Below are 14138 nucleotides of genomic sequence, written 5' to 3'. Positions count from 1 at the left end.
AAGCAAAGTTGGCTCTATGACTTGTGGACTTCAACTCCCAGAATTCCTGAGGCAAGCATATTAGCTCAGGAATTCTGGGAGTTGAAGTCCAACTTTGCCTACCCCTGGCCAAGTGTGATAGGACACACAAGGAATTTGTCTTTTAATTTAACAATCTTTTAACTTTAACAGTTGATTTAGCAACAATTCGAAGTTAGAATAGTCATAGGTCACTTTTTTGTGGTGCCTTCTAACTTCGAACAGTCACTAAACGAAGCCGAGGAATCCTGTCACTCGACTACTTTCTAGTTAAGAAAGCGAAGCTCGGAAGGCGGCGCCAAAGCGATCCATCCCGCCAATAGTTATAACTCCTCCCTCCCTCCCTTCTTTCCCACCCGTCCTCCCTCCCGCCACCCAATCGCTTTCCGCCGGCCGAAGCCCACCCTGACGCTACCACCCAATCAGGGCCTTCCTTTCGCCCCAAAGCCCAGCGTCGGGCATCTCGCGCGCTTCTGCTCGTCGGCCCGCCCTCCAGCCTTCCCAGCCAACGGGACGGCGAGGCTTTCCCTCGGGGCGGCCAATCGGCATCGGAGGCCACGGCCGCCCCTCCGTCCCTTCGCTTCAGCCGGGCCAATGGGAAGGCAGCGCGCGCCGCTCGGAGGCCCCGGGAGCGGCTTTTGACAAGGAGAGGAAAGCCTCAGGCCAAAGGCAAAGCGGAGGAGGCTCTAGAAGGCGATTCGAGGCGTCGCCAAGGAGACGCGGATTCCAGAACCCTGCGGCCCAGATTGCTCCTTTGCTGCAGCGACGCCCGGGGGTCCTAGAACCGAATTGGGTCGCTTTTGGTAGAGTTGGATGTTCCAGAACGCTTTGCAAGGAAGGGCGGTCGACTTCGCCACCGGGGAGACCCGACGGTCGAGAACTCTGCAACTTTGTGGTGGCCGCCGGTCTCCCAAATCCGAATTTCATTCTGGGATCCTCAAATCTGCTGAAAAAAGCCGATCCGGTCCATCGAGATCTGCATCCCCCCGAGGATGCTAGAAAAAGGGGCTGGTTTCCCACGACCTTGGAACCTGCTTTAAGGATCGCGAATGATTTAATTGCCCCTGCAAGTGGAAAGCTGGAACCTTCCTGCAGAAGGAAAAAAAAGGCTTCATATGCGAGAATTGCCATTGCTATTGTAAGAATTCCCATGGCCGGTTACAGACACGAGTGTTTGCACCCGCGATGCGGGTTTGACTCGAAATTGTGCTCTTGTGGAAGTAATGGTCTTTAGGAACGTCTGAATCGGTCTTGCAACGCGTGTCATGATGTTGCACGACTGAAGAAGCCTTGGTTTGTATGTTTTTTTCTTTGCAGTTAAAGCACTTGGGGGGGGGGACCCTTTGGCTGCAGGTAGAGATGAACCAGTGATTGCACAATAGCCTGTGATTTGGGGGTCCAATTTTTGTAGCAATCTCAGTTTGCAATTGACCCTTATTCGCCTAACAATCCAGTGTTGCTGCTTTCCCCTTTGAAAAGTTTGCTGGCTGTCACAGCTGAAAGTCAGCTCCCTGGCTGGCAGGTGGAGTGAACTGAACCCTTGCCCCACCTGCTTGTCACCTGACACCCTTGTCTTGGGATTGAAGGAGATCTTAGCCATGCTCGCAGAAGCTCTGCCCTGCTTCCAGTTACTCCGGATAGGCCCGGCCTCTTCTGGGGATTTGCCAAACCGGGATCTCTACACTTTCCGACCTGCCAAGCCCAGCTGCATTTATCGCCTGGGTCGCCGAGCTGAAGTTTGTGATGTCATCCTGGTGTCCGAACAGAACCCGGCCTTGATCTCTCGGGTCCATGCGGAGATACACGCAGAACGGGATGCAGACAGCATGGCGGGGGAATGGCGAGTGGGCCTGGTGGACTGCAGCAGTCATGGTGAGTTCTTGTAAATATATTAAGGTATGTGCAGAGTAACCCTTAAGTAGCAAGGATATGCACATAGAAATGTGTGCATAGAGTCTTCGGAGAGGGGCAGCATACAAATCTAATTTATTATTGTTGTTATTAATGTATTGGAGTAGGTATGAATAACCATTCAATCACACACAGATACATTAAGGGATCTCGGAGTCTTGGTGGATAACCAACTAAATATGAGCAAGCAATATGCAGCAGCGGCTAAAAAAGCCAATGCAATCCTAAGCTGCATCAACAGATGCATACACTCCAAGACTAGGGAGGTATTAATACCACTCTATTATGCCCTAGTCAGACCTCACCTGGAGTACTGCATTCAGTTCTGGTCTCCACACTTCAAAAGAGACATAGAAACTCTGGAGAAGGTGCAGAAAAGAGCAACCAAAATGATAAGGGGACTAGAAACCAAGACATACGAAGAGAGGTTGCAGGAACTGGGCAAGGATAGCCTAGAGAAAAGAAGGGCCAGGGGGGACAGGATAGCAGTCTACAGGTACTTGAGGGGTTGCCACAGAGGGAAGGGGGTCACACTGTTTTCCAGGGCACCAGAGGACCGGACGAGGAACAATGGTTGGAAGCTGACCAAGGAGAGATTCAACCTAGAAATAAGGAAGAACTTCCTGACGGTCAGAGCGATCAACCAGTGGAATGGCCTGCCAGCGGAGGTTGTGAACTCCCGAACTCTGGACATTTTCAAGAGGAGATTGGACTGCCATTTGGCTGGGGAAGCGTAGGATTTCCTGCTTGAGCAGGGGGTTGGACTAGATGACCTGTAAGGTCCCTTTCAACTCTAATAATAAATAAAGTGCATAGAGTTTCACAATCCAATAAACAGTCCAATAGCAGTAGCATTTAGACTTATGTACCGCTTCATAGTGCTTTTACAGCCCTCTCTAAGCAGTTTACAGAATCAGCATATTGTCCCCACCTCAGAAGGATGGAAGGCTGAATCAACCTTGAGCCGGTGGTGAGATTTGAACTGCTGAACTACAGCTAGCAGTTAGCAGAAGTAGCCTGCAGGGCTGCACTCTAACCACTGCACTGTCCCAGCTCATTTCCCAACTCCCAGTGGGCATGCATGCCAGACCTGACCTCACGTGTCCACCAATATGGCTCCACCTGCCATTTGTGGTACATGTTCCATTGGTTTGCCATCCCTGGTTTAGACATTTCTTCTTAATTGTATTGAATTTCAGCACGGCTGGGCTTTTGAGGGTTAAAAAGAATTGCTTTTATTTATTCGCCTTATTTGGAGGACTTCAGAACAAAACCCACAGCTCAGAAGTGGAATAATTGATTAGACTAATACAGGTAATATTTACATAACGGGCATCAACTTTCTCCTTCAAAAGCCAAGTTCATTTTGGAAGGAGAAACATACATTCCAAAAGGCCTGAGATGAAACACATTACCATACAGGTAGTCCTCAACTTACGACTCTTAATTGAGACCCAAATTTCTGTTGCTGTGTGAGACAGTTGTTCAGTGAGCTTTCTCCCATTTTACGATCTTTGTTGTTAAGTGAATCACTGGAGTTGCTCAGTTAGCAACACAGTTGTTCTGCGGCTTCCCCATAGACTTTGCTGATCAGAAAGTTGCAAAAGGTGTTGGTGACACTGCAACCGACATAAATATCAGTCATTTGCCAAGTATCTGAATATAAATCACGTGACCACTGAGATGTTGCAATGGTCATTAAGTGTGAAAAATGGTCATAAATCACTTTTTTAGCACCGTTCTTATTTCAAATGATCACTAAGCAGGAAGAGGGAGATTGTGATCCTGCTGTATAGAGCGCTGGTGAGACCACATTTGGAATACTGTGTTCAGTTCTGGAGACCTCACCTACAAAAAGATATTGATAAAATTGAACGGGTCCAAAGACGGGCTACAAAAATGGTGGAAGGTCTTAAGCATAAAACTTATCAGGAAAGACTTCATGAACTCAATCTGGAGGACAGAAGGGAAAGGGGGGACATGATCAAAACATTTAAATATATTAAAGGGTTAAATAAGGTTCAGGAAAGATGTGTTTTCAATAGGAAAGTGAAGACAAAAACAAGGGAGCACAATCTGAAGTTAATTGGAAAGATCAGAAGCAATGTGAGAAAATATTTTATTGAAAGAGTAGTAGAAGCTTAGAACAAACTTCCAGCAGACATGGTTGGTACATCCACAGGAACTGAATTTAAACATGCCTGGAATAAACATACCTGTATATCCATCCTAAAATAAAATACAGGAAATAGTATAAGGACAGACTGGATGGACCATGAGGTCTTTTTCTGCCGTCAATGTTTCTATGTTTCTAAGTGAACTGTTGTAAAATGAGGACTGGCAGATAGCAATAGGACGTAGACTTATAGACCACTTCATAGTGCATTTACAGCCCTCTCTAAGCTGTTCACAGAGTCAGCATATATTGCCCCCAAACAATCTGGGTCCTCATTTTACCCATCTCGGAAGGATGGAAGGATGAGTTCAACCTTGAGTCTGGTGAAATTTGATCTGCTGAACTGCTGGCAGCCGGTGATCAGTAGAAGTAGCCTGCAGTACTGCACTCTAACCACTGGGTCACCGGGGCTCATTGTAGTCCTTGATTTAACAACCATAATTGAACTCAGAATTAGGATTGTAAATCATACCAGTCCTTAAGCAGGTCGTCACAGGCTTGGCTTGATTTCATAACTTTTTTTTAATTTTTGCAACAATTCTTAAGTGAATGCTGAACCTATTTGTCTGCGGTGAGCTTTTTTTGCCAGGAACTGGAAATAAATGTTGGTGTCTGGAAGAAGACCATCATAAATCAGGATCAGGAGACTGTGGCATGCTGCAAACTGGACATAAATTTGCCCAAAATGTGATCAAAGGGGAGGGAAGTGCCCATCAGAACTTCATATTTCTGATATTTTGGCCTATAAGAGAAAGAAAGAAAGAAAGAAATACTGCTCAAAAAATAAAGGGAACACTGAAACAACACAATATAACTCGAAATAAATCAAGTAAAACTTCTGTGAAATCAAACTGTCCACTTAGGAAGCAACACTGATTGACAATCAATTTCACATGTTGTCAGCACATTCAACTTTGTACAGAACAAAGTATTAAATGATAATATTTCATTCATTCAGATCTAGGATATGTTCTTTGAGTGTTCCGTTTATTTTTATATTTGGGTCATAAATATATTTTTGGGGTCTCTTGTGACTCCAGACAATTAATTGGCGGCTGATCATACCTTAAGATTTAGACTACATGAAACACCTTTCCTCCCTAAATGGAGAATTAAAGGTGGTAGACTCAGGTGAATTTTGTGGATTTTGAGGAGGCAGCATTAGATTAGCAGTATACACCTAGAATAAAGAGTTATGGTATAGATATGGTATAAAACACAATGAGTTTATAAGGGACAACGATAATTAAAAGATGTATGGGAATATGTTATCAGTCTGTTAAATACAAGATGAATTGTTAGAATCACTCAGAGAAATTTAAGAGGGAGAAAGAAGAAGTAGAAAGGGAAAGGAGAAGAGACGGAGTAGAGGGAAGTAGGAAAAGGGAGAGAAAGGAGAAAGAAGGTAGAAGGAAGAGATGGAGACTGAGGAAGGGGAGTGTAAAGAAAGAAGGAAAAACAGAGTGATAAATAGCCATATAAAATAGGTGCAAAAATAGGAAATTGATTCATGATAGATTGGATAAAAATGTATAATTATGTAGTTTTAAAATATGTTTTAAGGTACCGTATTTTTCAGAGTATAAGAAGCACCTTAGTTTTGGGAGAGGAAAATAGGGAAGAGAATCTGCTTACCAGGTATTCATCTGGCTAGCGTCCTTAGTCTGGTCAGCTTCAGCACATTATTTTATCTCCTGGTTAGGGCTTAAAAAAAACCTTATTTGGAGAGAGTAACAATGAAAGAGCTTGCAAGCCAGTAAGAGCTAGGAAAATCATTAGCACATGGAAATAAACATTCAGAGCAAGTAGAGCAGTGAAAAAAAAACCCTGCAAAGAGTTAAGACTTGGAAAATATTCTTAGCAAAGAGTAACAATGAAAGAGCTTGCAAGCTGGTAAGAGCTGGGAACATTGTTAGCACCTAGTTAGGGCTGGAAAGAAACATTCTGAGCAAGTAGACCAATGGGAAAAAAACCCTACAAAGACAGGATTTGGAAAACATTCTTTGCAGAGAGTAACAATTAATTAATTAACAATGAAAGAGTTTGCAAGCCGGTAAGAGCTGGGAACATTCTTAGCACCTGGTTAGGGCTGGCAAGAAATATTCAGAGCAAGTAGAATAATTTAAAAAATTCACAAAGACAGGGTTTGGAAAATATTATTCACAGAGAGTAACAGTAAAAGAGCTTGCAAGCAGGAAAGAGCTGGGAAAATCGTTAACACCTGGTTGGGGCTGGAAAGAAACATCTGGAGCAAGTTAGAGCAATGAAAAAAACCTTCAAAGACTTAGGGCTTGGAAAACATTCTTTGCAGAGAATAACAACGAAAGAACCTGCAAGGTAAGAGCAGGGCAGATCGTTAGCACCTAGTTAGGGCTGGGGGAAAAAGCTTCAAAAAAGCGACATTCAGAGTATAAGATGCACCCCAATTATCATCCTCTATTAGGGAGGAAAAATGTCTGTCTTATACTCCGAAAAATACGATATATAGATAGATATACATATGGAAACTGGAGAATTTTTTTAAAAAATTACTAAACCATTTTCCCCTCCCTGTGTAATTATCCTTTCAGGTACATACATCAATGCTCTCCGCATGTCCCATGGCCAGCGGGTAGATCTGAACGATGGAGACCTTCTGACTTTTGGCCACCCCAGCCCGGTGCCTGAGGGTTGTGTGTTGCCGCCGCCGCACGGCGACTCCGAGTTTTATTTCCTCTTCCAGAAAGTCCGTGTTCGGCCGCAAGACTTTGCGGCTATCACCGAACCCAAAGCCCCGTGGGTTTCCTCCTCTGGTTTCCGACCGGTGTTGCCTTCTGACAACCATCGCATCCGTCCTCTGACACGCCATTCGCCCACCTCCCTCTCGTGCCGCCCCAAAGCCACCCTCATCCTCAGCTCCATCGGCAGCCTCAGCAAACTGAAACCCCAGCCCTTCACTTTCTCGCTGAGTCGGAGCCGATGCACGGATCCTCCCGCCCAGCCCAAACCATCCCGCAATCGCCGTAAGTCGGTCCACACGGTGCTTCCCGAACTAGAGGATGAAATCGCACGCCTGGAAGAGGAACAGCCACCCCCAGACAAGGAGCAGCGCTTGGGGATTTACCAGTGTTGCCAGAGTAGCAATTTGAGGCTCCAGCAAAGAGTGCAGGAAGGGAGCAAAAACATCCAGGAAGATGTAGAACCAAAGCTTCATATCACACCGAGTGGGTGAGTCGCTTTAAGATCAGTGTTATATTTATTTTAGTGATTGATTATTTATTTTATGAATTGGATTTCTACGCCGTCCTCCTCAGACTCCTGGTGGCTCATGACAACAACAACAACAACAGTAGCAGCAACAACAACAACAATAATAATGTATTAGATTTGTATGCCGCCCCTCTCTGAGGACTCGGAGCGGCATACAAATACAATACAGCAGTACCTCTACTAACGAACTTAATTTGTTCCGTGACCAGGTTCTTAAGTAGAAAAGTTTGTAAGAAGAAGCAATTTTTCCCATAGGAATCAATGTAAAAGCAAATAATATGTGCGATTGGGGAAACGACAGGGAGGGTGGAAGCCCTGTTTCCTCCCAGGAGATTCCCAGAGAGGCCCCACGGAGGCTTCTCCCTGCCTTTTCCGATTACAGTTTCAGAGGCTCGGGTTTGTAAGTGGAAAATGATTCTTGAAAAGAGGCAAAAAAATCTTGAACACCTGGTTCTTATCTAGAAAAGTTCGTAAGTAGAGCAATGTACCCTCTAAGGTGTGCGGCCACGCGGCTGCGTGCCCCAAAACACCCCCCGCATACTCTTTTCCAAGGCCACGCAAGGAGCCGCAGCCGCCCCTGCCCCTACAGCGCCTCCAGCCCCCTCGTGTCCCTGGCTTCTCGCCGCTGCCCCCGCCCGCCCACTCGATCCGCCCCTCTTTCTCCTCCTCCGCTTCCCACCTTGGGGTGCTGCTCCTCCCACAGTGGTGGCTGCAGCGACGCTGGTGGCTGCAGCTTGTCGTCCTCCCGATCCGGCCGCTAGCCTCTTCGAGAACGCCCGCCCTCCTGTCCCTCTCACAGTCCCTTCTCCGAGAGCGCTTTTGTCCCGGCTGTCGGCGAAGGGGCTACAAGAGAGGCGGGGCGGGCGTTCTTCTCACAGTGGAGGCAGGTGAAGTTGATTTGGAATGTTGGGCGCGCGTGCGTGCATTCCCCATCCCCCTGTCATTTAAAATAACCTTCGCCGGCCTCCACAGATAAGAAAGGAAGAGAGAGAAAGAGAGAACAAGAGAGAGAGAGAGAGAGCAACAGACATAGCGAGATAGAGAGAAACTGAGTAAGAGAGAGAGAGAGAAAGAGGGGGGAGAGAGAGAGGGAAAGAGAGATCCATCCATCCATCCATCCATCCATCCATCCATCCATCCATCCATCCATCTATCTATCTATCTATCTATCTATCACTGCAACCAAATGGGGGCAAGGATCTTTCCTAAGGATCTTAAGTTCGGGCAGGTCTGACAGTATCTCAGGAATGCACTTCGGTGAATATGATGCGTTACCAATGCGTTATATATTCGAAAGCTCCTGAAGACCCACCTTTGTCGCCAGGCATGGGGAAACTGATATAACCCTAGCTATTATGGTTTATTCATGGTCTGTTAGGTTGTGTGATTGTTTTTCTTTTTATAATAAGGGTTTTGAATTGTTTTTTAACATTAGATTTGTACATGGCGTATTGTTGTTGTGAGCCGCTCCGAGTCCTTGGAGAGGGGCAGCAATCAAATCTAATAAATAATTATTAATTATTATTATTATTATCATCATCTCTGTTTTGGTTCCTTCCAGGAAGCGTCGTGGCCGGCCTCGGAAGAACCCTCTAGGAAGCACTGGCCAAGTTTTCTCACAGACTCTGTCTTCCTTGGAGCCATGTGCGGCTCCCCGGTGCCGCCTTCCTCAGGATGAGATGGTGGAGTGGGTCCAGTGCGATGGTTGTGACGCCTGGTACCACGTAGCCTGTGTGGGCTGCAGTTATAGTGTGGTGAAAGAGGCAGATTTTCGGTGTGTTGCCTGCCGTTCATAACGCCAGATAAATTCTCCTCAGAAAACGGGTCCCATCAGTGACCGGAAATATATATATATTAAAAATTAAGATCCCTGATGGACGGACACATGTGGACTACTGAAAATTTGCACAGGGTAAGCCTTCCTTCAATGAAAAGGAAGTAGATATTGAGGAGGGTGAAGTGTGGGTGCGTGTAAAGGAAAACCCTTTAGACGGAATAGGGTGAGCAACCTTTGACACGTAAAAGGAGACAGACTTCTAAGTTATCGGCCCCATTTCTTTGGAAATCATTGCCTTGCTGAGAAGATGCCAAACAGGAGTTGGAGAAAGGTTATCATGCTGTAAATTGTTACCTGGTGAACATCTGGAGAAGGTCAGTAAGAGCTTGGAGATCGATGCGAAATAGACCTTTGGTGCAGAGTCCCCAAATCCTGGAATCTTTTCATTTTTTGAAACTTTTCCGAAATTTCAAAACAATTCCATTTTTGAAAACATTATCATTTTTGAAATCCTGCAGAAGGCACACAGGGAAGAACAATCCGTACGTCAGCCGAATATCGCCCTAAGGTCATATTTGGCACCAACATTCGGATCACCCCAAATGGCCTGACCACAATCAGTGCTTTACAATGGGGAGAAGGCGGCTGTTGTGTGAACAACAAGCTGCTTCCTGGAGTGGGTCAACCAACAGAAGCAGCAAACATGGAAAAAGGCAGCTCCAAGAATTGCGTCTCCGGATTTGAGATTTTGGGGCTCTTCAAATCTTCACTAAGTTCGCGTACTGTATGGGACGATTTTCCAAGAACAGGATATGCTTTGAAAAAGAGACACCTGCCCTTTGTCTCAAGCCTTTGGGATGGGTGAGATGGTGGGAGAAGAAGCAAAGATGTTCAAATGGAGTTCAAAGATGAAGAAGTAAACGAAAAACAAAACCAACCCACTCGTTCTAAATTCCAGACTGATGAATGGGGCTTGTATTAGAATTGTTGAGGCCGAGGCTGGTACCGTTCACCATCTGTTTTGTCCATATTTAAAGTGTATCTGTTTGCTTGAATGTTAACACCAAAAGCAACCAGGAAGGAAATATTTCCCATCGTCTTCGCTTTTCACCCTCTCTTCTCGCCTCCCAACACTGGGCTGAGACTATTTGGGGGGGGGGGGGTGTTTACTCCTTTAGCAATCGCTTTTTGACTTAAAAAAAAAAGCTTCTTGCACTTTATACGCAAATAAGGCAGACACACACGATTGAGTGCTCCTTTTGATTTAACTTAGCTCCTCTTTTTTAAAATAAGCGGTCTGGCACAATATTTCTAAACCTTGGCAGCTTTAAGATGTAGGGAATTCTGGGAATGGAAGTCCAATACATCTGTCAAGGTTGAGAGAAACACAAGTCTTGTGGCATCTTGCGAGGGAAAATGCATGGCTTCGTTGGTCCCAGAAGGTTCCTACAGCATTATCATCAGTCTACGTCACTGATGGCGAACCTATGTTTTGCCCTCCCTAGGCTCCAAAGGCTTCCCTGGAGCTGGAGGAGGATAAAAAATCCTTCCCCCATCCCTTAGAAGCTCTCTGGAAACCAAAAACACCCTCTCAGAGCCTCTGTGTGAGCCAAAAATCAGCTGGCCGGCTCACACATGCATGTTGGAGCTGAGCTAGGGCAACAGCTCGTGTGCCAGCCGATAGGGCTCTGCGTGCCACATGTGGCACCCGTGCCATAGGTTCGCCATCGCTGGTCTAAGGGTTCTTTGCAGACGTGATAAAGGGGGTAAGTTGCTGGTTTTTAAAATCTTTCTCGAGAATGCTCAGTAGCTTTAATTTCCAGCATAGAAACTGAAACCGTTTTTTTTTTTTTAATAAAATAAAATCTGTCCGTAAGCCTGTAAAGCAGCATGGTAAGATTCCCTAAGGAAACAGTCCAGATGTGTGCAGATGTGTATGCATAAGGTATCCCAGCTATATAAGGCACTTTACTTAATTGAAAGCCTGGGGAGGTACCTTTTCCCCCTTGGAAAAGTGAAATCCTCATTCTACGTTATCCGGAAAGTAAGGTAACAAGGCACGTAGCTCTCATGGGGAATGTTCACGGGGGAAGTTGGTATTACTCTCGTGTAGTGGGAAGTTGGTATTACTCTCGTGTAGTGGGAAGCCAGCAGAAGAGAACGAGCAGTGCCATTGGTCAGTAGATCATCGACTGGCATTATGGTGAAGGCGATGAGCATCCTCATTCTGTTTCCCTACTGTTCTGCCGGGCTGTCTGGTAGGAGCCTCCCGAAAATTCAAGGGTACAAATTGCAGACAAACACACACGTTTGAAAATTCAAAACAATGTTCTTTATCACAAAATTCAAAATAAACTAAGCACTCTTTTTGTATTGCAAAGAGCACTGGTCCCAAAACAACAGGGTAGTCTGTACAATTTCCCTTAAGCAGTCATTAAGTACTTAGCTAGCAGCTGTGAAGAAACTTCACACCCCTTCTTCCTCCAAGGAAGTGAGACACACACACACACAAACACGTTGCTCCGCTGTGGTTTCAAAGGCGTGAAAAATCAACAAAGTCCAGAAAACAGCAACACACGATTCCTGAAGAACTATGATAAGATACTCTTTCACAACGGCCAAACCATAGGTGGCCTCATTTTCTCTTGTAATAATCCTTTAGTTGTTGTCTCCTATGCATTGCTCTACGCATGCGTGGATGTGTCATTAATTGTTCAGAATCCAAGGATGATACATATGATTGATCTCCTGGGCTGTCTGCCAAACTCCCCTTTTCCCTGTCACTCATGCTTCCTTGGTCAGAGGAGGCTTCATCGGCAGATTCTATCAGCAGCAAAACAGGCTTGCGGCATGGGGATGTCTCCCCCACATCCACCTGCACATTCCTTGGGGCAGGAGCTGGGCCAGAGCTAACCACAACACCTACTATTGTCTTTTTGTATACGTTGTGAGCCACCCGGAGTCCTCGGAGAGGGGCGGCGTACAAATCCAATTAAACTTGAAACTTGAGGTGCAAGGTGCGGGCTTTAATACACTACCTAAATGCTAAGGGCATGAACACTGCTGCGATGGGTGACCAAGATTTGTGCCCGATAAGTGCCCAAGATTTTTCTCAACGATTGCTGAGTTTTGAATTTGGGGGCTGAAGGAGAATGGGTATGGCGCCAAATGCATTGATTGACATTTGCTCTCTGGAGTATGATGACAGGCCCAAGTTTCATCTCCTGTCATTATACAGTTGAGAAAAGTCTCAAATTGATCAAGAAATCCTCGGGCGGCACTGCCTCTGTCGATGTTGTGAGCATCTTGGGCGCCCATCGTAGCAGCGTTCATGCCGTTAGCATTCAGGTGACGTATTACAGCCCGCACTTCGCACTTGGAGGGAAACGGAATTAGGACGCTCACCACAATGCCAGTCGATGACCCACTGACCACTGGCACTGCTGGTTCTCTTCCACTGGCTTCCCGCTACACGATAGTAAGACCAACTTCCCCCACCACGAAAGCTACATGTCTTGTATAAGTTTACTTTCTGGATCACCCTTGTACTATGTACTTAGCTATAGATCAGTGCCAAACGAGAGGGAATCTGCTTGCCTAGATGTTGAACGGCAGGTCCCAATCTCCCTTTGGGCGATAACATCTGGGGGCTACACATCTGGAAGGGACCTATCTTCCAGCTTAGGAGGGAAGAGTGTGTGTGTGCTGGGGTGTCATGCCACAGAATGATCAAACCACGGAATCTTCAACCTGGGGAAATGCTAGAACCAGGCGCCACCTTTCCAAGGGGACGTGGTTCCAATGTCAAATACAAGCCACCTGCTAGCAAGAAACAACAGGAGATTTTAAAAAACGGAACCCTTCTCGAAAAAGGATACTTGCCATAAACCGTAGGATCTACCTTGTTTTCTCAAAATGTGTCAACTTATAAAGCACTTTGCAGTTAAAAAAGAAAGAAAGGCAGTTCTTAACTTCCGTCCCGTTTCTCCCAAATTTCACCCTGCCTTTGCTGTTAAAAGACTTATTAGTAGCTGTTCTGCCGACGTGTTTCAACCGCCCGTAATTACAGGGTAATTCGTCCAGGAGGACACACACCACACGATAAAAGGAAAACCCAAAGGTTTTTATAAACAGAAAAACAGAAACAGCTCCCTTTTTAAATGTCAAAGGGATTTTCTGGTACACAGGTTAAATGCAATCCAATTGCTCACCCAATAACTGGGAAATTGAGTCCAATTCTAAAGTCCAGAGAGTCCACACACAATCTTGAACAGCACAAAAACCACGATCTTGACGAAACAATGAATCAGATAAACTGCCATGAGGCTAAAACATCAGGCTGTGCTTTTATCTGTAGCACTAATTACAGCAGCCCCACCCAACCACAGGTGGCCTCATTTTCTCTTGTAATAATCCTTCAGTTGTTTCCTATGCATCACTCTACACTTGCGTAGATGTGTCATTAATTCTTGTTCAGAATCCAGGGATGATACAGATGATTGATCTCCTGGGCTGTCTGCCAAACTCCCCTCCTCCCTGTCACTCACGCTTCCTGGTCAGAGGAGGCTTCGTCAGCAGATTCCATCGGGAGCAAAACAGGCCTGCAGCATGTGGATGTTTCCCCCACATCCACCTGCACATTCCTTGGGGCAGGAGCTGGGCCAGAGCTAACCACAACAGTAGCACATTTGCCCACACTGGCCGCCTCTACTGACTCAAATCTGGAGGGGGGGGGATCTGCTTTTTAATATATGCCAAAAGGAAAAAAAATAAGTTACCCCTGTAGGTTCACAGGAAAATTTTCTGCCACAGAAGCCAAGAAGAAAGTCAACCAAAGACTTTGTAGTTTAGGAAAAGAGGCATTCATTTATTATTATTATTCTTGTGCACTTGTTTTTGTCTTTGCTGGGGAAGGAAGGAAGGGTATCCTTCTCCTGTAAAAAAACCCCATTTCTCATCTTGCAACAGGCTTGATCTTAACATTGAAATAAACCTAAACTGCAGACT

General features: G+C 45.7%; 1 protein-coding gene across 1 annotated transcript; it reads left to right on the top strand.

The window, feature by feature from the left end:
* The first annotated feature begins 639 nt into the window (after positions 1 to 639).
* TCF19 (transcription factor 19) lies at positions 640 to 10218 on the top strand. Its single transcript, XM_070737814.1, has 3 exons — positions 640 to 1890; positions 6676 to 7312; positions 8916 to 10218. The coding sequence occupies exons 1-3, from the start codon at positions 1617 to 1619 to the stop codon at positions 9148 to 9150; spliced, it is 1146 nt and encodes a 381-aa protein (XP_070593915.1). The 5' UTR covers positions 640 to 1616; the 3' UTR covers positions 9151 to 10218.
* The last annotated feature ends 3920 nt before the right edge of the window (positions 10219 to 14138 follow it).

Source organism: Erythrolamprus reginae, chromosome 2 (assembly GCF_031021105.1).
Source record: "Erythrolamprus reginae isolate rEryReg1 chromosome 2, rEryReg1.hap1, whole genome shotgun sequence".
In the NCBI taxonomy this organism is placed as follows: domain Eukaryota; kingdom Metazoa; phylum Chordata; class Lepidosauria; order Squamata; family Dipsadidae; genus Erythrolamprus; species Erythrolamprus reginae.
The sequence above is the reverse complement of the archived record's forward strand: the minus strand, read 5'-3'. Positions and strand labels throughout refer to the sequence as shown.